At 40.9% G+C, this 25,463-nt stretch overlaps 3 protein-coding genes across 4 annotated transcripts in view; 2 read left to right on the forward strand and 1 right to left on the reverse strand.

Annotated features, from left to right (window-relative positions):
* Window positions 1–4,514: 4,514 nt before the first annotated feature.
* Window positions 4,515–15,147, forward strand: PPP1R3E (protein phosphatase 1 regulatory subunit 3E). 2 transcript variants are annotated; one of them, XM_086847567.1, is made up of 3 exons: window positions 4,686–5,414; window positions 13,873–13,965; window positions 14,153–15,147. In XM_086847567.1, exons 1-3 carry the CDS (start codon window positions 4,836–4,838, stop codon window positions 14,288–14,290), a joined length of 810 nt encoding a protein of 269 aa, XP_086703693.1. In that variant the 5' UTR covers window positions 4,686–4,835; the 3' UTR covers window positions 14,291–15,147. The 2 variants fall into 2 exon arrangements, with proteins under 2 accessions (XP_086703692.1, XP_086703693.1); XM_086847566.1 differs by lacking the exons at window positions 13,873–13,965; window positions 14,153–15,147 and having other exon boundaries at window positions 4,515–6,672.
* Window positions 15,148–18,422: 3,275 nt separating this feature from the next.
* GCSH (glycine cleavage system protein H) lies at window positions 18,423–25,403 on the reverse strand. The gene is made up of 5 exons (XM_086847568.1): window positions 25,246–25,403; window positions 21,871–21,950; window positions 20,808–20,871; window positions 19,127–19,258; window positions 18,423–18,552 (listed from the first exon to the last, which is right to left on the reverse strand). Exons 1-5 carry the CDS (start codon window positions 25,364–25,366, stop codon window positions 18,455–18,457), a joined length of 495 nt encoding a protein of 164 aa, XP_086703694.1. The 5' UTR covers window positions 25,367–25,403; the 3' UTR covers window positions 18,423–18,454.
* Window positions 24,485–25,463, forward strand: part of BCO1 (beta-carotene oxygenase 1) — a 61,839-nt gene continuing 60,860 nt past the window's right edge. The window contains exon 1 of the mRNA XM_086847565.1: window positions 24,485–24,887. The gene's annotated coding sequence lies outside the window, so the exon portion shown is untranslated. The remainder of the gene's footprint in view (window positions 24,888–25,463) is intronic.

The raw sequence follows: 25,463 nt of genomic DNA on the forward strand, positions 1-25,463 counted from the left end.
AAGTTCTAGGACTGAAAGAATCCCAGACTTGCTTGCTGTTACTTAATCCTTGTTAAGAAAATTCAATCCTTCTCAAAAGCACAGAATTATTTATATAAGAAAAATGCTATATATAATGATAAATGCTCTTTATCATTTTCTCCATAAATGTGATGTATATGTTAGGGTATTTTTTTTTTCACTATCTTAACTGGGCCTTTTTTTTAGCTTTATTTTTTGCTCTCTCCAAAAGTCTTAAGCCACTCAAGAGTCAGCAGATAGTTAATGCTTAATTAATAAAATTATGAGTGAGCATCATCATACTCTAAGGCAGATTCACAAGGTCATTTACATGGGTAAACTCTTAAAATTCTATTTTCTTGTTAATGCCATGTCTTCATTTGGATCCGAGTACTTAAAAGCAACAGCAAAACAAAACCAGTCCTAGAAACTAATACCCAAGCACAAAACACCCTTTCCAAATGTCACATCTCTTCTTCAGCAGAGCTTTCAGCCTGTTGGAATTTTTTCACTGATCATTGTTTGACATCAAATATCCTTGACACAACTCCATGAATCAAAGAATTTTCACCTTAATAGATAAAGACTGCATAAGCTGGTTGGTAAAGATAATATTTGATACAGAAATCAAAACCATTGTCCTTTTACAGAATACCTAATTTTTTACATATAGATAGATATATACCTCAAGCACACTATCTAATTCTAATCTGGCACTTCTTGAGATGTGACTAAGATATTTTCTTGGGGAAATAAATAAAATCTGAGTTAATCATCAGTGTAGGAAGGTATTTTTAAAGTAGAAGCATGCAGAACAACTGTATCATGCAAGGCTTACAGTGTAAATGCCATTGTCACATTCATGTAGTCACATAAGATTATTAAACTCAGGGGTGATATTCTCATGTAACACCTACATAGTTCATCAGCTTCAGAGAAGCTGCACAAATGGGAGTAGAAGTTGACCTTTACAGTGTATGTACTGAGTCACAACTTCATCTCCAAAGCTGCTGTAACCATAGTGCACTTCGCCTTTACATCCATTTTATCTGCCTGCAATTCTCATTGCTAAATATAAACCTGTTCTGGAAAGTTAAAGTGGACATGTGACAGTGGGCACTTTGGATAAGCCCCAGCACTCAGACACTCTGCCCTATTAATGGTTCCATCGTAGTCCTGCCTAATGCTCCCCAGCGCCGGTGTTTGCTTTCTCCTAGATTACCTGGACTCGAGACAATCAATAAAAGCAGCAGAAGAAAGCTCTCCGTTCGCTTTCTGCTACAGTTCTGTCTTTTTCTTTGTGAATCTTTTAACAAAAAGGGAGCAAATGTCTCTGTTCATTTAGCTGGAAATTCTCAAGCATCAGATAGATTTTAAATGCTCTTTGGCATGGCAGGAATGTCAGGGGCACTCAGCTCACATAGGCAAAGAGGCTGCCTTTAAAATTTTTGATGTCAGCTGGCAGATGCAGAGACAGGTCAACAAAATGTTATTAGGACAATGTTAATTAGGACAAACCTTTATCCTGTGACTGTGCTATTTAAGTCTGCAGAGGGAGAGGAATCTGGAGGAATGAAAACAATGCCTGAGCACCATTTCCTAAGGCTGTCAACAAGAATTGCAATGTAAGACCTTCTGCTCCTCTTTCCCTATAATAGAGCAAACCTGCATAGCTCTGGAATTTACAGGATGCTGTCTCCATTAGTACTGGCACCTTCAGAATTATCTTGTTATAAAAATACTACCTTCTAGCAAAAGGATAATAGGTATTTCTTTTAAAGGGGTAGCTAGAGCAGTACTAATGATTTCTGTATCAACTTGGTTTTGACAGTATTATTTAGAAAAGAGTCTTGAAAAATGTCCTCACCATTGCACTGTAAAAGCAGAGACAGATTAGGCTTTGAAACTTCAGTGTTCAGAATTTTGTGAACTAAATTAAGATCAAGGGGGTGGTGGATGGCTGCCTACTACTGCATACATTAAACCATGGTTTCTGTGTGTGGTAGTGCTTACTTGCTTCTAAGGATTTCAGCATTTGCTGTGTACAAATATTTATAGTAGGCAAACCCAAAATTTCTTTTTACATTTCCTTTTACAAATGGTGCCTGATGCTTCCCATCTTTAACTCAAATCAGTTTCCACACCACAGAAGGATGCACAAGGCTGCGGGCTATTTGAGGGAATGTCTGCATGTATATTTGTTAAATTTCAGTGCTCAAGACTTTCATTTACTGCATCTGTCTTAAAATTCATCAGAGGGGGCAGACCAGCCTGCTAGTAAGGACACTCTTAGAAGTGAAAGGCGTGGGTAAGAGTTCCCACAGCACTCTTGGCAAGTGAGCAAGAGTAAAAAGCAGCAGCATCCTTGGATTCATGAATGGGAAGGTTCAGACTGAGAGAAGAAAGTGAGAAATACCATTGTGAGAATTCTGGTGGTTACACAATGATAGTACTTGACACAAGGCTGAAGTGTCCCTGTACCTCATGTTGCCTTACCCTGGCTGGCCCAAAGCTTATTGTGTTGATTTGTAGGGTTTTTTTCTTCCTTTTCACTGAAATTTCTCAGGTTTTATGCTATTTCTTTTCTCACTGCTTTGGAGGAATCTGTATTTTCAACTCAGTTACATGAACTACCTCACCTGCAATCACCAGAGAAGGAAGTTGTGGGTTTTGGTTCCATGAAATATGGTTGTAGAAGGAAAGAGGAGACCTGAAAAAGTCAAAAAGCAGTAGTATTACACAGGTTTATGGTAAGAAGTTGGGCAACTAACATTACCAGAAGAAGGGAAGTGAAACTTTACAAAGGTACCCCAATTGTGTAAAGTACAGAAGAAGCAAAGTGACTCCAAAGTTTTGTTCCTAGGCATAGCACAAAAATATCCAGACCTGACTGAATGTGTAATTTGGTTTAAACCAATTGAGCTTATTAGTGCTGATAGTTTCACAGTGGTTTAAAAATGTAAAGACTTTGCATATTGATGTAAAAACCAAAATTCTCTCTACTTGATTTAAATTGAAATGAACATCAGTAAAACCAAGTGTTAGTTCATTAGAAAATGTTCATTATGACAGAGAGAAATTACGGGGGGAAAAAAATCCAAAAGTATGTAGCCTTAAAACCTGTTTGAACAATTATTTGAGTCTGTTCTTATTCTCCCCCATATTAACCTGAGTAGATGAAAACCAGACATGAGTTCATGTTGTTTTACTGAAATACTCATTTCTGTGAGGGAGATGCAGAAGAGAGACCTAAAAAATCTTTCTCATGGTGTGCATTAAAGAACAAGTGAGATGATTTAAAGATTCTGGGCTAATTCATTCAGATGTACTTATTTATGTTGTTACTATTTGATTTTTCAAAACCTGTAATCAAGCTACAAATGTGAGACAATGGCACAATGAAACATAATGGTGTCAAATTTAATACCGATGGGCATAATTTTCCCTACTTAGGAATCATCAGTCGTTTAAAAGGTTTGGAAGCCAGCACCAAAAATCTAGGAATTATTTTCATACTCATTAGTAAAGGAAATAAAGCTGATTTTTCTAATATGAAACAGCAGGTAACTTTTCCCTGATGGCTTTTATTTATTTTATTTTATTTTATTTTATTTTATTTTATTTTATTTTATTTTATTTTATTTTATTTTTTACTTTTAGTCCTTATCGGGTTTACTTGTCCTATTCTTAATCTTATCAGCCGCATTTGCACTGCCTAGACTGTCAAAGGAACACCAAGTGCTGCAGATAAAATGCTAGAGGTGTAAAAAGCCCCTGCTCAGAAGCTAAATCAGAATCACATGTCAGCACAGTTCAGGCTCAGGCTCCGGCAGGATGGTAGGATCATTGTTTTTAATGCCATTTACTAATTAAAAATGAGTCCCAGATTACGGAAAGTCTGGAATGAAGCGGCTTACTAAAGTGGTGGTTTAGCTGCTTGAACTGGCTACACCAGAGTCTGTCATTAAACTGTAATTTGTTTGAATATTGCTCAGCAATTTCCAAATGCTCTTCTGACAAAAGGCAGCGCGGTTTATGTTTCACACAATTACCCCCTCGTGTTTCGGCCGGAGCTCCTTTCCCGATGGACACGCGTGGCAGGACTGCGGCAGGTGTATTTTATTCGGCAGATGTACTGTAAACGCATTACAGCAGATCAGCTGGATTTCTTCCTTTAATGTACACTGTGAGATCCAGCTTGCAAGCCAGCTCTTTCTTACCGGCCCGTGTAATCTTCCCGAGTCCGGCTTTGCCTCTTCCTCTCGCAGCTATTTCTGTAACGGGATCGGGCGAGCAAGAGCGCCGCTATGAATTTTAATGCTTCCACTGGGGAATCCCTGCCGCCTCCTCCTTTTGGATGAGATCCTCGAGGAAAGACCCAGAACAGAGCGAGGAGAGGAGGAGGCGGAGGAGGAGGAGGAGGAGAGGGACGGCGTAGCCGCGGTACTGGGGGCAGCGGGGAGGGGGAGCTGCAGGGTGTAGTTAGGGGCCGTGGCGAGGCCGGCTCCGAGGCGGGCACTGGGGCGGGTGGGAGCCATGGGGAAGGAAGGATGGCTCGGGGCGAGTGGCGCTGCCTGACCGCGGCACGTCACCAGCGGCAGCAGCCGGAGCCCCGCGGTCCCGCCGCCGCCCCCGCACACATGAACCCGCCGGCATCCCCCGGGGCCGGCCGCGACCTGGACAGCGCCGAGGGCATCCCGCCGGGTCCGGGCGAGAGACTGAGCCCGCGGACCGGGCGCTAAAACCGCCTCGCCATCCGCACGCCGCGGTCCGACAGGAGGAGCCCCGGGTGTCGCGCCAGACGCCGGCACCGCCGCCGCTCCCGCCGGCAGCCCATGGATAAGGCGGGCTCGCTGCACAGCTCGGTGCCCGGGCCGCCGCCCCGGCTCTACCTGCCGCGCAACTTCAGCTGCAGCGCCTGCCTCTATGGCAGCCTGGCCGAGCAGTGCAGGGCGGGCTGCAGCCCCGACGGCGACGCCGCTCCCACGCCCGTGGTGCGGGAAGCGGCGGGCGAGAAGCCGCCGCCGAGCCGCGGCCGGGAGCCCACGCTGCCCGCCGTGCCCCCCAGCCCCACGCAGCGCCGCCGCGCCAAGTCGCTGCCCACGCCCGGCGACCGCAGCCTGCGCCCCGCGCTGCAGCAGAGCCCGTCGCGCCGCAAGACCGTGCGGTTCGCCGACTCGCTGGGGCTGGAGCTCACCTCCGTGCACCTCTTCTGCGAGGCCGACCTGCCGCGGGTGCCGCTGCCCGCGCCGCCTACGCCGCGCCCCGCCGACCTCCTCAAGACCAGGAAGCCGCCGGCGCTGGGCGACCTGGAGCCGGTGCTGTTCGGGCCGCCGCCGCCGCTGCTGGAGCCGCTGTTCCCGCCGCAGCCCGGCGCCAGCCCCGGCTTCACGGAGCGGGTGCGGCAGCACAAGGTGAGGCTGGAGTGGGTGCGGGCAGAGCCGGCGGGGCTGCGCGGGGCCGTGCGCGTCCTCAACCTCGCCTACGAGAAGGTCGTGTCGGTGCGCTACACGCTCAATGGCTGGGCCAGCTGCGCCGAGGCTGCCGCCACGTACCAGCCGCCCGGGCCGGCCGACGGCATCACCGACCGCTTCGCCTTCCTGCTGCCCCTGGGCGCCGCCGCCGCCGCCGCCGAGACCACGCTGGAGTTCGCCGTCCGCTACCGCGTCGCCGGCTCCGAGTACTGGGACAACAATGAGGGCAAGAACTACCGGCTGCGGGGCCGGCAGCGCTTCCCGCCCGCAGCGGGGCCCCCGCAGGACCCCGACAGCTCTGCCTGGATCCACTTCATCTGAAACGGGGCAGCGCGGAGCCCGCGCAGGGCCGGGCGGGCCCCTCCCGGGGGGCTCCGTGCCCTCCCCGCGGGCCGCCCGGAGGAGTTTTCCCAAGTTTTGTTTACAGAGGGGTAATTTGTGTTTTCTGTGTCACTAGCGGGGCCGGGAGGAACCCCGGCTCGCATCCCGGGCGCTCACGGGGTGTGGGCAGGGAGGCCTGGCCTGGGTTTCCCCTCAGTGTCCCGAGCACTGTGGATTCCACCAAAGCAGCGGCTGCCGGCCGGGCTCCGGCCTCAGGGGCCGGGAATGTGCGGGATCTGCCGGTCAGGAGCGGGACCCGCAGGTGAGAGCACATCCTCCCGGCCCCGGAGGTCAGGCTGAGCTGCTGCCACCTCAGCAGGATACACGGAGGGCACTGCCCCAGGGCACCGCTCCGTCCTCTTTGCCTAATCCTGCTCAAGCAAAGCCCGGCGAGGGCTGGATCCCCCTCAGCGCCTCTCTGACCCACTCGTGTTAATTATCCCGCGGGGTCAAGGGCCTGATAGCGCAGGCTAAGGGCCCTTCACCCTTTCATTAGTTTTGAACCCAAAAAGACAAAAGTACGGATGCCCCAAGGCATAGCTGTGTTTCATTATGCAGTGAAAGTGTTCTACTTAAAGCAAAGATTTTTTTTTATTTTATTTATTTTTTTTTTTAACTTTTGAACCCTGTTTTGGGTATTTAATCATAGTAAGAAAGAAAAAAAAAACAGCATCACATCGCATTTGAAACACAACTCGCTGACAGATTTTTAAAATAAAGTGTTTTGGTTTAGAATTCATGTGGTACGGTGATGGAAAAGTTTGTCAGGATCTGGTGTTTGTTTCAGTAGGATGGGTCCCACAAAGCTGCTTGTGTTCAGGTCAGCAGGAAAGCTGTGGAACTGCACCAAAGAAACGAGAGGCAAGAGTTGAATCTGTAATTCCAGTCTGCATCATGAGCAACACCTTAATTTTTATTCCAGTTAACAGTTTAATTAAACAGTATCAGTGTAGGAACCTGCTTTCTGAATTTCCTGCTCCAAATTCTTCATAATAATTTCAGTAAGTGATGGATTTCACAAAACTGGTGAAGTTTAATTAGACAAATGTAAGAAAGTTCTATCTTGCCAGGTAAAAGTATATCAATCAACATTACACAGCATACTGACTTCTGCCTTCAAAGGTATGTTTTAAATTATATTAGCAGTAAACCAGGCATTTTCCTTTTTAAACATGTTTTTTCAGGAGTTCAGCTGAATACAGGTTGTGCTGGTGCCAAATCTGGGTGCTAATTTTCCAGGATTGAGGCATGTATGTGTTTGCTGGAGAGGGGCCTCTGTGACTGTGACTTTCTGAGCGTGGTAAAACCACGTCAGTGTGATTTTCTGGTTGTGAAGAGCTGTAAGATCAGGCCTTTAGGTTTTGGATTTTCTGTAGGTTGTTTCAGGATGAAATGCAATTTTTTTTAACTGCATTTTTGTGTTTCTTGAAAGGGTTAAGTGTCCCAAGCAGCTTGAGTAATGTCTGGAGTAATGAGTTCTCACAGAACCTTTTGACTCTGGTGAGAGTTGAGAGCAGTTTTGTCTCCTGAGGGTCTGATTCAGTCAGAATAATTAAACTTATAAATTCTGGGGGAAAAAAGAGGTCTGGAAACTCAATGGGAAAAGAGTATTTAATTTCATTTCTGTAGATTACTGGTTCTGATTTAATGGAAGCAATAGCAAGACTGCTTTCGGCAGTAAAGCAGTTTGGTTTTAATTTCTAAATAAAAGTTGTTTTAGTTCTAAAGAACAGTGTTCTAATCCCTGTGCTTTTAATGAAACCAAACTTACAGAAATACACTATCAGCATCTACTGAGTATTTCACATTTTAGTATATTAAGGTCCCTACCTTATAATACAGTCATCCTGTGAGTTACTAGAACACATTTATAAAGCTAGAATTGCACAACTAGGGTCTTAAAATGTTTGTGATTAAAACATATTAAGTAGTGTATTTGTTAAAGCAAGCCCAAGTGTCTTTTAGTTGAACTTTACATGTTACAAGAGCCTTAATACTGGAGAAAAGGAAAAGGACTTGTCTCCATTTGAAAGCACTTTGAAATCTGGTAGAAATATAGCAAACCATCATTTATTTATGTGTTGTAGCTTTCCAAAGCTTGGCCTTTTTAACTGAGAGAGTGAACCAAGAGCAGTTATGTGGACTAATGAAAATGCTTGGAGAAAAAAGTAGTTTCTATGCATTTTAGATCAACTGATGCTGCAATTTTGCTTATGAAGTTTTAACAGGTTTTCCTGTTTATTGTTTCAATAGCTTTAAAAAACACGGGCAATGCTAAAAACAATTTTTAACACTGAGCAATTCTAGAACTCCAAAATATTTTCCAGTGATTGGCAGTTTTCATTGTTGCTTGATTCACACAGTTTTCATTGCTGTTTGATTTATGCAACATATGGAGGTCTCTAAAAATTCTCTGGAAGTCTCTAAAAAAGTTCTTAAATCTCCTTCTAGCACCTGTGGCTTAAATACTCACAATTTGGATTACCTAAGTGGATGTACCTGCATCAAGTGCACACAGAGGTTTTTGTATTTCACTTTATTGGTGATCATGATTTAGGTGAACTTAGTATTGTTCTTGGTTGGAATTTTAGAGGCAGAATTGGGCTATGGCTTTATAATACTGTTCAGATATTATTGTTCTTTTATTTATGGCAGCTTTGCCAAACACAAATCTGAATATTCAACCTTCTGAAGTCGTAGCATACCAGGAAAGTGTTTTGCAAAGCAGTCTCCTGAGCTTTCAAGCAGTTAATCCTGACCTCAACCTAAATTTTGTGAGTAACTTTATGGACTTGATCAGAGATTATTGATGAGACATGTGCCAGTGCAGTGAAAGACATGGTCCTGTAGAAGATTTAGAGACAGCTCCATTGTAATGCTGGAAAGGGAAGGCTGCACCCAGCCAGCTTTGACCAGAGAATGCTGTTGATGAAGTCTCTGGGAGGAGACTGAGCTGTTTTCATAGAAATTATCAGTAGTGTATGCCAAAGCTGCACAACTTCATTTACACATTTGCACTTCCGTCACCTGAATTTATTTCCAAGAAAAGTTTATTCACATTTCCAAATGTGTTCTGTTCGGTGCTCAGGAGAATTTTTCTGCTGGCAGCATTCATGTAATTCTCAATCCATTAGATTTCAATCTGAGCCCATCTATGCCATCTAATAGTTGCTAGAAGCATTGTGATAAGTGGAGATGAAATAGAAATGTCAAACAATATTTATATAATGCATAAACAATGACTTTGAGGAGAAAAACCTGCGTTGAAGGGGGTCATTTTCAAGTTGGCAGGATACTAATTATCAGGAGCTTGAGCAAAACATAATTTTAAATTGTTTTTCTAAAGAATATTGTTCAAGAAAAAAACTTTCACAAGCAATTTTAAATATTCAAAAAATTTCAAGCCAATCTATTTCTGGAAAAAATGGTTTTATATGTATGAATGGGGTCCATGCCACCTCCCTTTCCAAGTGATACCAGAATGGTTTAGGCAAGGCAATAATCCTTAGGTCATGTACTTCACTTGTAAGTGAATTATTCATTGCATATGTCTCTGCAGGTGTAAAAATGTGTCTGTCATTTATGGTGCAAAGTTGTAGCTTTATTAAATGTGCCATGTTATTTTATGTGCACTATAATGCTCATGTATACAGCGAGTCGAGTTGTACTGTAATTCTGATAGACATGGATGTTTGCTGCTTCACACTGGAACTGGTAGGGTTTTTGCATGTGATTCTATGTCTTCTGTGGCAATATTTTTGAGATTTACTCTAATTATTAGAAATCCTAAAACAAATGAGAACTATTAAGTAATCATAAATGGAATTTCAGCTAGAAAAACATATTATTTATTAGCATAAAATCAGTAACTGAAGGTGGTGTACTTATTTTCACTAAATGTACAGAATTTCAGGTAAATGATTTTTTTTCTCCTTTTACCATTTGCAAGTAACTTTTTGATGTGAATGTGTATGCCTCAGTATCTCAGTAAACAACAGAGTAAGTGCACACTCAGTTGTTTCAGCAGATGTGAGGGGCAAATATATCACTTGAATGAACAAATGTCTGTTCATGCATGAGCATCATCCCTTTACAGATACATGAAATGTTTTTCCATAATGCCAACAGGCAAGCAGCTGCTAATTTTAATGTAAAGTTACCTGCAGAAATACTCAGAATTTGATTTTTTGAACATATATTAAAATTTTTATGTGCCTTTCAGCATTTCCTAGAAATAAAGCTCACGTGTTCCTTAGCTCTCCCACCACAAGTCCAATAATGAACTTGTCATTAAAATGAAATTTTTACAAAAATATAATAATCTTAATTCCTGACACATTTTTAGCTGTGCCAGAAATACTGTATCTATAGCAGCCAGAATGATTTGATAATATTTTCCAATATTACAGTGAAAGAAATGTCAGTCAGAAATATGTCTTCCTGGTACACCTCTATGTAGTTAAGTAAAAAAGAAACCAATTGTGGCTATAGTTAATATAACAGAATATATTTGTTGTATATATTCACCTCTTGCACAAATATTCTAAATATATATTCTATCTGAAGCCAGAAGTTCTAGTTTTCTATGAAATCTGTTTGTGGAGACCTGGCCTTTTCAACTTTTATTGTTACTTATCTGATGCTGCATAATGCATATTGTTAAAATTTTTTTGATGGATTTAATTTGTCTGCAGGGTTTATATCATGAAACAAAAGTGCTCAGTGCAAAGAATATCTGAAGTAAATTACTTTGACCTTCCAGCTATTCTGCATGGCTTTTTGGCAAATCCTCAGTAATTCTGTTTCCTGCAGATACTCCACGTGCACATGCTTGGAGTAAATGGAAGAATTACTTAATGGAATGGAAATATTTTTGAGCACTGAAATTAAGGATTTTCCAACAAAAATAGTTCAAGGCAAGAAGTAAATGTAGTCAATATTGCTGTAAAACAAAGCCCACTGGCCTTATGTAGAGCTGATCAGTATTTTGGTTAAAATGGAAGACAGTGGTGTATTTCAAAATTAAACATGTTCAGGGAAACACACCTGTTTAGTGAAGTTTTCTCAGGTTCAGCTGATAGGAGAGAATTGCCCTAAAATAAGGAGGAGATAAGGTTTATTTCCTTACAACTGCTTGGGCTTGAATGTAGGTCTTCCATGGGCAAAGTGGATACTGAGCTATAAAACCATTGGCTATTGCTTGGGGGTTCTCTTTGTCCAACTTACAAATACTATTTTAAAATACCCTCACAGAAAGGATTTTTGACCCTGGGTTTCCCCATCTCATGTGAATATCCTCTTCATTAATCACTCTGGCTTTTGCTTGAGGCCTCTTTTGTTGAGGAAAGATTCGATTTTATTTTTATGCTATATATGAATATTATTTTACATTAGATTTTTGGAGGGGAAGGCAGGGAAATTTTTTCCTTGCAATTTTCATTTTTTAGATACTAAACAATAGCATGAAGTATAAAAACTGCTTGAAATTACATATGCACTAGTGATTCCAAAGAATATAGCTAAGAATAATGTCAAGTGTGAGATGAGCTTTTAAAAAAACATACTTGCTTTGATCTAGAAAGGCAGGGAGAAAGTCCTAGTCTCCAGTGCAAGCTGTTAATGCCAGGGATTTCTTTCTATGCAATTCTATGGTGCACCTGTTTTTATAGGGATTAACTTGATTGGTGTAGTTCATGTATCAGTGTGTTACGTATAGAATATTCTGTTTAAAGGGTCATTAAGAAAATTGTGTGTCTTAAATGGTGTTACAAATTTAGGCTCTTTTTTGTCCAACCTGACTTCACTAAATCATAAGAAACTCCTCTGAATAACAATAACAATATTTCATAGTATTGCATAATCAAGTCTCACACGTTACACTTATCACTTTCTAGGACAAAAGTTGTTTTACTGTCTTGAGTTTTAAAATTTTTGTATTTCTGTATCTTAAAACAAAAAGCCAAATTGTGCTACACTTCTAAATACAAAGAGCTAGTAAGTGTGTTTTTAAAGCTGATTGAAAGTAGTCAAACTAAAACTGTCTGGCATTAGTTGTGTGTCAAATTTCTGAACTGTGGTGTAAAAAATGTTTGTGTACCTCCTGTGCCTCCTTCATGGAGTGGCACTCAGGGTGCAAAACCTGCCAAGGTCTGGACACAAACCCAGGTTGCAGTGCAGGAAAATTGCTGTGACAGAATTGCTGTTCTTGGAGAGGTTTGAACAAACCCAACTCCTCCCTCATAGTGTTACACAAATAGAGGTTCTGTGTGTTGAAGAGGGTATTCTTCAACATGCAGGTTTTTATTACTGTTTCTTTGATTTACTGTGGCATCATTCTGAAAAAAAATTGTTACTTAACTCTGTACTTGACTAGGAAATGTAGTACTATTGGTTGTAATGTCTTCTGCAATGTTTATATTTCACCAAATAATGTTTGTTTCTAATGTTTGTAAAAGTTAATATAATACCACCAAAAGTCAAAATCAACATTTTCTAATAATGCCTTGTAATTTACCTAGCCTTACAGTATTTCAGAAAATTTTCCACCAAAACCGCATCTAGTCACTGCTTGTCACAATTATGAAAAAGAGATATTTATAAACCTGTAGATTCTAGTTGCCATTAAAGATTGAGACAAATCATGAGCATGTGGTAACTATAGACTTTTTTTCTTAAACCAACAAACCATGATGTGTTTTGTGTTGAGGTTCTGAAGCAAAGATGTACCAAAACCTCCACGGTACATTTTGGGATGCACATGCAAATCTGAGACAAATACCTGATATTTGGGGCACATTTCCCAGCCAGCCTGTCCTGAGGGTGTCTCCATTGAGTGTTCTCTGCAGGAGGAGTTCTGCTGGGGAATGGGATGGGATGTAAATGTATGTGGCTTGTGGTTTTTATTGTCTTGTTTCAATAGCACCATTTTAGAATTCTGTGCTTGAGTAAGGGCTGCAAAAACTGCAGAGCTGAGGCTGTCCCAGTATCAGCTAAATGATCCCAAACACTCTTCCAAATATTCTTTCTCTGTTCATTGCCTACTTCAAAATATTTGTTCCTTGAATTGTTACAATATGCTTCTATTCAATCATTTAGTGTACTCAACATCTTCTCTTGCAATGCCAAGAACAGTTTTCAGCTTTTCTTTAATACTTTTTAAGCCTTTTTTATAATACAGATAAAAGCCATATAGCCACAAGGAGAAAAAATATTCTGTGTTTTGTTCTCATGTAATTGGTGTAACTTATTTTTCTATCCTCATTCAGAAACATCTGCCTAGCTGTCTCATTAATAGTAATTTTTTTTGTGCATGTGTTTCTTTGGAAGGGTGCAGTAATTAATATTAGCCCTCATCTCTCATCAAAATGATGTCTCTTTTTTTTTTTTTTTTTTCCACAGGCAATGTTTCATGATTTAACATCCATCTAATCTTTCTGTTGAAGTAAAAATGAACTCTTAGCCCACATAAATTAAAGAATCCAGAACTGTTTTCTTAAGGTACCATTACGTAAATATTAGACTGTGTTAGCTGGAATCACAGAGTGTAATTTAGATCTCTTCTTGGTAAGGAATATGCTTTGAATTTAAAACTGTTGTTATACTTGAATGGACCTGAAGTAATGAGATTACTGTCCTGAGTGAAGATTATAATGAAGATTAATTTTACATTGTTCTTGGATTAATTTTTCTTTTTTTTTTTTTTTTCACTCTTCCATGGGACAGTATATGACTATGGCAATTCATCTGATGTTTAATCAGAATTACTTGTTGTAGATAGTCTTAGTAATAGCAGGAGTTAAAATAAGTGAAGTATTCAGACAGTTGTACTATTACTAATGATAATAATAATCATTGTGGATGAAGGTAATACACTGCAGAAAGAAAGAGCTGTACAATGATGATATTATACCAGTTTTATCCCTGGCTTTGCCTTACCAGTTGTGGCACAAGTGAGGGCTTCTCAGAACAGCCAGGAATTGCCAAGAACACTTAATTCTGTCATTTTCTCTTGATCCAGACCCACATAGTAAAGAAGGGTGATGGCAGAGCAGCTCTCTTGTGTCCTGAGAAGTACAGACTCATCCTTCTGTCCTGTGGATTGACTTTCATGGTGAGAGAAAGGTACAAGTGCCGTACCTGCATTTAAATGCTTCTCTAAGCAAAATGCATTCAACAGCATAAATAATTAAACACTATAAACAAATGACCAATAAAACAGCCTAATAGCAAAGGATGTAGGATACTTGTACTGCATTAAAATAGATCAGGTCTGAAGTGACTGAATTATGCTTTGTCAGGAGGAGAGAGATGTCAATACTGCGGGGCAAACTCTAAGCAATCCAGATACCACAGAGTCGATTCTCCTGCCAAGGACTCCCAGACTGTCTCAAGCAGTGTGGGGAGAGTGGAGAAAATTACATCAAGGACACTCCTAAAGCTGCTCTCAAAATTTTTCTGTGCCATCTGCAGCATATCTTGGTGGTAATTTGCAATGATTGGACTTTGCTCGAGAGTGTTTTAATATTGCCTTACAGGCATGAGGTCCTGTTCCCTGCAAGCAGCATCCCCAAGGGCACCCTTTTCCTTCAGTCACACGCCAATGGGTACAATGAAACGAGGTGTAAGTTAATTTCTTTGTTACACGCAGTGCTGTGAGAAATGTTTGTGTGTTTCAAACATTTTCAGTGGAGAAGGGTGTCTTTTTTTCGCTGCTCTTGCAGCTGCCCTGGGACAGGGACACGCGTGTTCCCGGAGCGGCGCTGGAGCCCCGGCTGCGCTCCCCGCCCCGGCTTCAGGGCTCCAAGTGCCACCGTGTGGTGAATTGGAGCGATAATTCCTATTCTTAATTGCAGACATTTCAGTCAGAGCGCCCTTTGCGATCTGAAGAATTTTTTTCCACTGGTGACCTGTGTTTATTAGCTAATTCTGCGATATTCTTAGGGTTTTTTTTCTTTTCTCCAGAATATTTAGTGCAGGCGGTGCAGTTCCCTTTGTCTCTTTGCTGTGTGACCTCCCCACATCACAGCAGAAAAGCCTCGTGTGCCCAGAGGTTGATTGATTGCTGCAGTTTAGTGTGTTCACTCGGCTGGGCTGAGGATGGATGTCGTGTCCTTTCTGTGTCAGTTTGGCAGATTAAAACTCAGTGATGGGAACCATTTCTATGGGGAGATTCCCAGCCTGCCAGTCTGAAGAAAAAGCAAAGAGGATCCTTAACCACAGGATATCATTTCACCAGTTCAGGCAAGCATTGGGTACTGAGATTTGCTCCACTTCTAATCAGAGCTGCTTCACAGATTGTCTGCTAATTTAATGAGTGAATCTGACATTGCCCTTCTTTTATGCTCATCAAAACACTGCCAAGTGTTTTGATGTATTTTAGTTAACATTGATTTATTTTTTTTTTTGTCTCTCTCTCTAGTAAAAATTACATGATTTCTATTTATATACATTACAAGCCCAAGATTCACAGAGAGATGCAGCACTTCATTGGCTGAAAACCAGACAAAATGTCAGGTCTTCAAGCTTTTGGGGACTGATGTTGATAAAAATCTTGGAAAATAAAATATGGATTGAAAAACTTAGTTCCCAGTTAAGCTTCTATTAGTCAGATAGATAATTGGGGAGATAAAGGATTTGGTACCTGTGGAACAGTGAGGAAGTGTTGGCACAAAGAAAGGTGATGATATAATTAACCCCCAGGAGATACAGAGATATAATTATTGTTTGTGGGATTATAACTTGCTGTAAACCTAATCTCTCTATTGAATATATAATGTATATAAATGATCCTGTAATTGTAATTGTCAAGTTCTTAAGCTCAGGATCAAGACTTAAGAGGTCACAGATAAAGTGATTTTTTTTTTTTGGTAAGAAATCACCTCCTTTATTAATTTCTGTAGGAGCATGCACTGTCACACAAGTTTGACGTTTTTCCCAACAATTTATACAAAAGCATTGAAAAGTGTGTCATAGGCCAAAGGTAATGCACATTCTCTCCATCTTTTTATGCTGATAAAGACATTCACTGTGGATTCACGTCAGCAAGTGCTGCATTCATGCTCTTGCAGTCTGGATTCAAGCAGTGCCTGGTGGTCTGCCTGAGGCTTCCTGCTGCTGCTGAACTTGAAGTCATGAGATGCTTGGAGTTCTGCTTGGGTAGAAAACATCAAACAAGGAAGAACACATTTTTTTTTGCAGCATAATTCAGGTAATTGAGTGAATTATTAAAAGGTATAAAAATATTTGGTCCAATGGACAGAATTTGTCCTACACTGCAGGACACCACAGCTCTCAGCATAAACCACATAAAAAGAAAAAAAGCACCAAAGTACTATTGTTCCCATTTTAAGAGGAATAAGTCACTTCAAAGTTGTATAAAAATTTAAAGGAATTAGGGATAGAGATACTCTTGATCCTTCTCTTTAAGCAAAAGAATATCACTTTTCCACCTGTACACCATGAAAGAGAGGTTGAATTCTGTTTCAGGTACTTTTCCCAGACTGTTGTCATTTATCCCCACTGATGTGTGTAAACTGCTAATACAATTTAAATGGGCAAAGTTTGAGAAGAGACCAGGTTTGCCAGTTTTTATTGTTTCCCAGGTTCCCTAGGTCATTACAGGAATTACTGTATTGAAATTATTTTATTGATCAAAATAATACAAACACTTAAGGGAAAATGGTATAAAAATACGTTACAGTGCTCTAGGCTAACTTCAATAGGGAGATCAACGAGGGTCACCTATTACAGGGCAAAGAATGAAGGGCCTGTTACTCTCTAGCCAAGTAGGAAAAAAGATGGTCAAAGAAACAGTATAAAATAGAAACATTTTCCTGCATTCCTACTTCAGTTGGCCTGCACTTACTGTATTTGAAACAAACTTTCTCTTTCCCTTCCGAAGTGCACAGGGGGTAAGACTCAAACTGAGGCAGGGAGTTTTTAAGACATCAGGACCAAGCTCCCAGCTCTCTGAGCCCTGAAGGTTGTCACAATAAATACTACATGGAACTGTGAATAATGGATAAGTACTGTGAGATTTTGAAACATTTACACTAGGTTTACAAGAGCCTTTTGTTTATTAATCACTGCCAAGTTAGAACTCCTGTGGAACGGTCAAATTCCCTCTTTCCTCTTATTCATTTTGCAGTTTAACTCCTGTAGAGAAGATGAAACCATCTTAAATACAGTGTATTCTCTCTTGTCAGGACTTTGATGTGTGACTTGTGCAGCAAGTTTGCTCCTAAGATTTAAATCCAAAAACCACGAAAGCAAGTCCTTTGACATCCCTCCAGGTCATAAAAGAAACCCTCTTTTTATGCATTAGAAAGCTTTCTGTATTACCAGCTGTGTATTTATACACTTTAGAAGGTCTGTGATTCACATCCCTTTCAAAAGAAGGAACTTTCAAAGGAATATGAATTTTGCTTTAGTCATCTTACATGAAATAAGCAGTCCTCTGCTTCCTCTTAGATCAACTTAAATTGTTGGGGTTTGTTCCTATTTTCTGCTTAGCTACTAATAACCATTTTAAAATTGTGGAAAAAAGTTTTAGATCAAAACTGCTGTACTATTGTGTTTTCCTAAAGTGCAGGTGTGTATAACTCCATCTTACCATTAGATGTCACATCAACTTTGAATTCACAGTTGTGGATTGATTAAATATTAAGTCTAATGAAATCAGCTGCTTTAGTTGGCTGGTTTGCAAAGGGGAAGTTTTGGGGTCAGTCCCATGATGTCACTAGAGCAGTTGGCTACCTGATCTTAAATACAGACACACATGGATACGTGATATGTCAAACTATTGCTGATCACACCATTTCCACAAGCACCTGCTCTGCTGAAATCACCATAATTGCCAGGCAAAATATGTAAAATTAATTCCTTAATTACTTGTGACTTAGGTAGCATTTATTAGACAAAAATACAGGCTAAATAATCCACTGTAGAACCTTGAAAAATAATCACTGCAGGAGCTTTGCACACTAAGAAAGCACAGAAAGGGGAAGGCAGGACCCCCATCCCTCCTGCCTCACAGGCAGGACTATTTGATTACACAATTTTAAAAAAGGGAAGGAAATCAAAGGATTAGTAAGTTCTGTAAAGAAATAAAAATCACACAGAGAGGTAGTTTATATGGCTTCTCCTTTTTTTGGTATCATCTTTGCAACCCTAAGAAAGAACATGAGTAGGTTAGGAAGACACTGCTTTTCAATTATTTGGGAGCAATAGAAAAGTATTTCAGGAAAACTAGTCCAGGTTATGAGAACAGTTATGTGCCTACAACAAAATTGCCATATCAAGGATGTTATTACTGAATTTGAAGTCAAATGAATCTATGGAAATGTATATTTTAGCAAGTGAATTTTGTTTCCCAAAATATTATATATAACATCTGCAGTTACATGAATCGGACAACAGAATAAAAAACCCTCACAGGCACACAGATGTGAAACACATTTGTCACTGCAATTATTTATAGTCTTGTATATGTAATCTTAAGTGGTATTTTTCAAGTTGCCAAAACTGGATATTCAGTATTTCCTTAATTGATGACAAACTACACTGAGATATTTTATATGAATTTATTTCATTATTCCAGCTCAGTCCTCAATGGATTTTATGTATTTCTCATAGGCATCTTCAGTCATCAGTTCATCAAGTTCAGCAGGGTTTGCCACAGTCATCTTGATAAGCCAACCTGTAGTTAGGAAATTAAAAAGAATTGGTAATATCCTACAAGAACAATTCATTCATGTTACTGCCTAGGAAAGCACTCCCAGCAGGAACAACTAGCCTTGTACCACTGGAGAATCAGCCAGCTTTTTGTGCAGGCAAAACAAGATTTCAGTATTTTAAAAAATGAACAACCAACCAACTCCTCTTAAGAAAGAGCTTTTTGAGTCAGAGCAGTTGTGTAATTTTGTGCTGGTTGTGACACTGGCATAGGGAGATGCTGTCTGAAAAGAATAAAGGAGCCTGACCTCTCTCAGTATCATGGTGTTACAAGATCTAAAACCCAGAAATGCAGTCAAGGCAAATAGATTGAATTTCAGCCAAGTGTATATCTGAAAATAAGATGTTGTAAAACAGCTGTTCAAAGATGACACTGTGATAATGTTTTTATGTTAAATTTTACTGGGATTGAACTATATTCAGTATATTCCATTTAAGTCTCCACACCATTAAACTGTAAGAACAGGAACTGCAGAACCATTTGTAGTAGCGAGAATCCACATAGTATTCATTACTGAAAGATAAAAGTGACTTCTTACCATCTTGATAACAGGATTTATTGACAAGCCCTGGATTATCTGCAAGGGCACCATTAATCTCAGTCACTTCTCCTGAGAGAGGGGAGTAGAGTTCACTAGCAGCTTTCACACTTTCCAAAGCCCCAAACTCATCTGAAACACAGAATATGATTGAATGTTTCTAAGGGGAAAACAACAAGCACTTCCGCTTGTTCAGTCAGACATTCTAGTGATGACCCAACCAGTGAAGAAATCTTGATCTTGAGAAGAAAATAGATTGAAGTCACCCATTTTATGACAAGGATCAGCAGTTTTAAATTTGACGTTTATACTCTTGAATTCTGGGGAATTTGTGCTAGCTGGCTACTACAGAAGGGACAGGAATTCCTTACATTTGGCTAATCCTTTGACTAAAGCCCCACAGCACAGATGATAGTGACTTAGAAGAAAAACACCCAGCTCTTGCTGCAAGAGACTTAAATATGCCTTTTATCTACAGTTTAAACCTTTTTTATTTGTAATTTGATTACAAAACCAACACAGCCACAATTTCAGCAATCCAATTTTTCCTTCAGGAACACTATCAAGTGTTATATTTGCACTCACTGGAAAACACACATTAGTATTCAGAGGCACCACACTGGAAGCACCCAGCAGCTCTTCCCTTTTTCCTGTTTTGTAGGGAGTTATGGAAATGGTTCCTGGAGCAATGCTAATCCACAGCAGCTCTCAGCCACAAGCAAACAAGACAGAGGCTGAAGGAACAGGGAGCTGTCAGAAGAGCAGATAGGCACCAGCACAAGGGATCTGAGAACAACTTGTTCTGGGAAAGCTTGGAATTAAACTGAGGCCAGAATGGGTAGAAAAGAGAAGAACTTAAATGGACATTAAATTCCTTCAAATAAAGCAAATCTACAAACTGGTTAATTAAAATCTTACACAGAGAGACCTTTTGTCTAATAGTCAGCATTCAGTATAATAGATTTGGCCAAAGCAGTTTGATAGGGATCTATTCCACAGGAAGGATGGCAGAAGAAAGGCCTTCTGCTTTACCTCATAAACCCCATCTCTTTTTTAAAAATTGTCAGAAGATAATGACAATCTTTTCTTTGTATACTACCAAGACAGCTCTACATGTTAATACAGGGGAAGGCTTTTCATTTCTACCTGTTAAAGTTCACTTTCTTTAACAGGAAAAGTTGCATAATTGAATGATGAAGAATATAATAATTTGTACATCACTAATGAGCAAAAACTCTGATTACATTTAATACCCCAAAATCACTGATTCTCTATATTAATAGAAAAATTAGAGCTTGATATCAATTAGAAGTTTTACATATGCAACTTACAAAGTACATAACTGAAGAATTATAAATAAATGCTTGCAAGTCCAAATCAAAGCAGAAATATTTTAAAAACAGTAAAGACAAAATTATTACAAAAAAGATTTCTAATACTTTATTTTTGAATAAATTTCTTCACAGTTTAAAAAGCAAGTATCTTCTGCTGCTAAGCAGTCTGACAATGAGAATTTAAAATTAAAGCTGTCTCTTGTAGAAATACATGAATTTATTTTGCATCCAGAAGCTTTATAATGGTATTAATAACCATAAATATTATTTCAGAAAATCTATCTTTGCAAAGGAAGAATGGGATGAGTAGAATAATCACTTGAAGAGCAGCTAGAACTGAAACTTACCGTGTTTACTCAATTTTGTCCCAACTTCTGGAAGACTACAGTAAACAACGTCTCCTAATGCTTCCTTAAAAGAAAAACAAAAGCATCAGAGCATACACTAACAAAACTACACACAGGAGAGACCTGATACAGTAACACTAGAGTCTGCATATAAAAGTCCTCTGTCTCTAAATATTGTTCTCATTCTTTACGAATTGCATATTTTTCACTTTTTCTTAGCAAACACTTAGGAATAAACTCTTGTGTTATCATGCCCCAAATACCAAATTATTGTTTCTTTATTACAGTGCTAATAACCCTCAGGCTCAGTTTATATGCAGATTTCTTCTGGCAGGATAAGGAACAACACCTGCTGATCTTAGCATCAGCTACAGAGGGCTGTTAGCACAGTTTGTCCTTACTGACTTAATTGGGGACCCTTATCACCATAAGAATTGGCTTAACTCTTCCCTGACATGTATACTCTATCTCACAAAGGACCTGAAAATATTAGAGTTATTGACAGAAACCTGAGATGAAAAGAAATGCTGCTTGTCCTGAGAAACATTAATTCCATTTATGGCTAACTTGTCCCATTATTTTTATACAGCCCAGAATTTTCCTGTGACTGTTCCAAATCAGGCACCTGCATGAGAACAAAAAGTCCAAAGGAATTCCTGTCCTAGAGTAAGAAATATATGCTATGCTGCACATCTGTTCACAACTGTTCTTTAGCCAGAGGGATTTCACCATCATTGTGTTCAAAGGAAATTTGATCTAAAAACATACGTGATGTCCTCTTCACACAGCCATGAATTGCTCAGGCTTAGACCTCAACACTGAAGTTTCTCACAGAGTTCAGCTCTCCACAGGCTCAATTGGAAGCTATTAAGACCTTATCAGAATGCTGAGGTGGCACAAATATCACAAATAATGTGATAAACCCAGGTCCAAAAAATCATGCTCAGTGCATCGCATATGCAATTAAAACAGTAAAAAAACCTGTAAATGTCCAAAGAGCAAGGACAGAGCAGATAGGCATAAACAAATATTGCAGAGCTGAGAAAGGGGGGAGGATCAATACCTGCGCAAAATTGCTGATTCCTACTGTTCCAATGCCATTTTCCACAGATATCCATTCGTGCTTGTCTGTGAATTTGCGGGCTAAAAGGAAACAAACTTGACATTTCAGAAAGAAGTGACATGTTGCTCACTTAAACACAGTAACACATTTACAGGCTTAAACTGTGGGGCTTTTCACCGAGTTTATTCATTTTTCTTGGAAAATATTTTAACCAGCACATGCAATTTACAGAAGCACAGAACATGCTCAGTGACAGGGCAGAGGCTCACTGGGTGTCCTGCTCAGAGTATTATCGGTTCCTGTGCAACCATCTGGAGACTGATAAAGTACAGGAGCAAAAGGAGCAGCTCTACTTCAAACAGAAGTACAAATCTAAAGCTTAGATGTGTATTTTACTCATACATTTCTATGATAGCACAGTGGCTTCTCAAACATATTTAGTGTTTATTTCTGATAACTACTTTATTATGGCTGGGAAGGCCAGTGTTAGTGACTCTAGAAACACTGTGAGCATTACAGCATCTCTTTTAAAGTGCAAAGCTGGCACAGTTCTATGTAGTATTAAGGCAAATTAATACAGGGCAAATTAATAAAGCAACTCATACAGGCAACTGCTACTTAACAGAATTTGCTCTCTGTTAACATTGTTACTGTGAGAAGAACACAGTCGTTATTCTGTATCACTTTAAAATAGGTCTGTTAAAACCTTGTTAAGTCTTTTTCACGGGAAGGTTACAATTCTCTTTATATTTTAGATCTGGAAGATTCAAGACAGCTATATTAAAGTCAATTGTTTTTATAAAGTCATATGGAGAAACTTCAAAAGAAGTAACTGAAACAAGCAACATTTTTCTTGCTAACATTTTTCCCTGAACTTTTCTTACTTTGAGAGTTTTCAGCCTGCCACGTCTATTTTCTCACTTCTACACAATTTCCCTCTAGATACCTTCCTACTTTTTATGAAAATTTTAATTAATTTATTTTTGCAGCTCCAGTCAGGCAAAGGATGTTGCAGAAGGTGGAAAAGGTAACTTCTGAAACAGCTCCCTGAGTCATTAGTGCCAGAGCAGTACAACTGCACCTTCCTTTTGAGTTCAAAATTCTCTCAAGCTCATCCTCTGGGCTGGATTCTATGGCAAACACCAGAGAAACTACACTTCTGCAAATCCTTATATATTTTCTAAAATTGTACACAAAGGAAAACAGATGCTCTCACTGTAGACCTGCTAAAATCTTTCCAGACAGTCAATACTTTAAGCTTCTTCAGTTGCAGTGATCCTCTTGTGTCTGAAAAGTTCAAGAGTAGCAAGTCTCAGATAAAACAATTTTTCTTAGAATCAGGCCCAAGTTTTATAGAGCTCAGAATAACAATATGTGGGTTTGCAAATATAATACACAAACAAACATGAGTAAACTGTAAATATGAAGTATTCTCCCATGAATTATCAGTCAAAAATCTACAGAATTTCATCTAGCAGTACTTATAACTACAAAAAATCTCATTACACACTCTAATGAACAGAGTCTTACGTGTCTCAAACAATTTTGGGTCAAGATGTTAGACCCATGGGAATTCAATTGGAAATGAGTAATGAACCGTAAGAATGGAGAATGACAACTGACAGATCTTAAATCCAAGCTGAACATTAGTGATGTTACACATGACACAAAGAAGCCAACCAGTACATTTTTATTTAGGATAATAATATTGCATAGAATCTGTTTATAAAGCAAGGATAATAAAAACCCAGAAGATTTTCACACGAGTTTGGAATACAGCAGTGAAATGTCCTGAACAGTTAGAAGAGCATGTAACTTTCTTGCAGGACAAACAAAACAAAAAAACAAATCTGAGCATGCAACAAAAACACTGCAAATAAAGAATAAAGTAAAGGTCAAATTAAAAACAGTTAATAAGTAATCTCAAAATTTGAACTTTGAGCTTATTTGGTCAGTCCATTAAATAAATCAACCTAAATGAATATGAAATGTCAATGCATACCAAATCTCTCTCTGCATTCCTTTACAGAAGAGCAGCTGAATTTACTCTAGTTTCATTCATTTCAACAGGACTTTGGTTTCAGCTTAACTAGCACATTCTGAACTCAGCCCTTCATTTAGTGTAACCTGCCTCTATTAAATATTTCATATATACCTGAACAGTGAACTCACACCTCCACAAAGAAGTATGCACAACTTTTCCTCTCTGCCTCAAAGGCATTGTTTCCTTCAAGTGATGTGTAGAGAAAAACAATGAATACATTGACCAGAACAGTGAAAAAAAAGCTTAGATCTTGACTCAGTTTGCAAGTAATAAACAATAAATATTATTTCTTTCACTTGCAGCAGAAGGCAATTAAACAGGTTTAAGATTGTCTGGAAAGAAACAGATGAGCTCTTAGTGGCAGTCATTACTTTTACAGCATATTCTCCTCCTCCCCTACTTTTTAAACTTTTCTGTTTGCTAGAGTACCACAGATCATGCTTTTCAGACTTTCATGGGTAACTTCCATTCAAAGACAGCTTTGACAGCAGTAGATGCTTTCAGAATTAACTACACCAAACGCAAACTCTCAGCAAGCACTGATGCACGAGCCCATCCCGTGCCGCTGGTGCAGCTGTGGCTGCCCAGGAGCCAGAGCCAAACTTGTGCAGCCCAGAGGGCTCAAGGCCCTGCAAGCCTGGCTGGATCTCTCTGGCTGCCCACGCCAGTCCCTGCTGCGGCTCTGCCTCCGCCAGACACCCACCCCTGCCCCTTTCTTGTGCTGCTGATGCTCCTGGGAGCCAACATCAAGCTCTTTGGCAATGCCGGGAAAAGCGATCCGCTATTTTGAGCAAGAGAGTGTGCTCCCCGCCCGGCCCACTCCGCGGAGCCCCTTTCTGGGACCAGAAGGAGACTGAGCCGCTTTGCTCAAAGCTGCAGCGTGGAGATGAGGTTAAAGGTTTCTGGCCAACTAACGGAGGTGAAGCTGCTCCTGTGGGAGCGGGGTCGGGAGTGCCAGAGCGTCCGGAGACAGGTGAGGGGGTTCAGCCATCTTGCGAGGTTCTCCGAGCCCCGCCGGCACCGGGGGCTCCGGGCGGCTGCAGCATCGCGTTCCGAGGGGCCGCCGGGACGGAGCGGAGGCAGGGAGGGAGTGACGGACGGACAGAGGGAGGCTGCCGCCCGGGACAACCAACGGGACGCACGCTCCGGCCGCTCCGCGCACCCAGTCCCGGCTGACGGGGGCTCCCCCGTGGGCTGGGCCGGGACGAGCCCCCGCAGCCCACCCTGCCCACCCTCCCGGGCACGGGTACAAGCACCACCGGCTCCCCGCAGCACCGGGCCGCTGTCCCGCCCGCCCGCCGCGTACCTCCCTCCCTCGGGCCGCCACTCACCGGACAGCAGCAGCGAGCTGGTGCCCAGCCTGCGGGCCGCGGGCCCCCGCGGTGGCAGCGGGAGGCGCGGGCAGCGCGGCGCCAGCACCGGCCCGACCCGCCGCAGCGCTCGCCACGCCATCTTTGCCGGGGGCGGGCGGGGGCGGTGCCGGCGGGAGGTGGCGATGGCGGCGGGGCGGAGCCAGCGGAGGCTGAGGGGACTCGCGGGCCGTGAGGAG

Source organism: Cyanistes caeruleus, chromosome 12 (genome assembly GCF_971803275.1).
Source record: "Cyanistes caeruleus chromosome 12, bCyaCae1.hap1.1, whole genome shotgun sequence".
NCBI classification, from domain to species: Eukaryota; Metazoa; Chordata; class Aves; order Passeriformes; family Paridae; genus Cyanistes; species Cyanistes caeruleus.

What these genes read in the sequence shown, in the direction of transcription:
- PPP1R3E (XM_086847566.1), top strand. Translation starts at nt 4,836, where the DNA reads ATGGATAAGGCGGGCTCGCTGCACAGCTCGGTGCCCGGGCCGCCGCCC.
- GCSH (XM_086847568.1), bottom strand. Translation starts at nt 25,366, where the DNA reads ATGGCGTGGCGAGCGCTGCGGCGGGTCGGGCCGGTGCTGGCGCCGCGC. An exon ending in CAGCTCGCTGCTGCTGTCCG is followed by an intron (nt 21,951 to 25,245) that starts GTGAGTGGCGGC and finishes GTTTCCTTTTAG; the next exon opens with CCCGCAAATTCACAGACAAG. An exon ending in GACAAAATTGAGTAAACACG is followed by an intron (nt 19,259 to 20,807) that starts GTAAGTTTCAGT and finishes TCTGTGTTTCAG; the next exon opens with ATGAGTTTGGGGCTTTGGAA.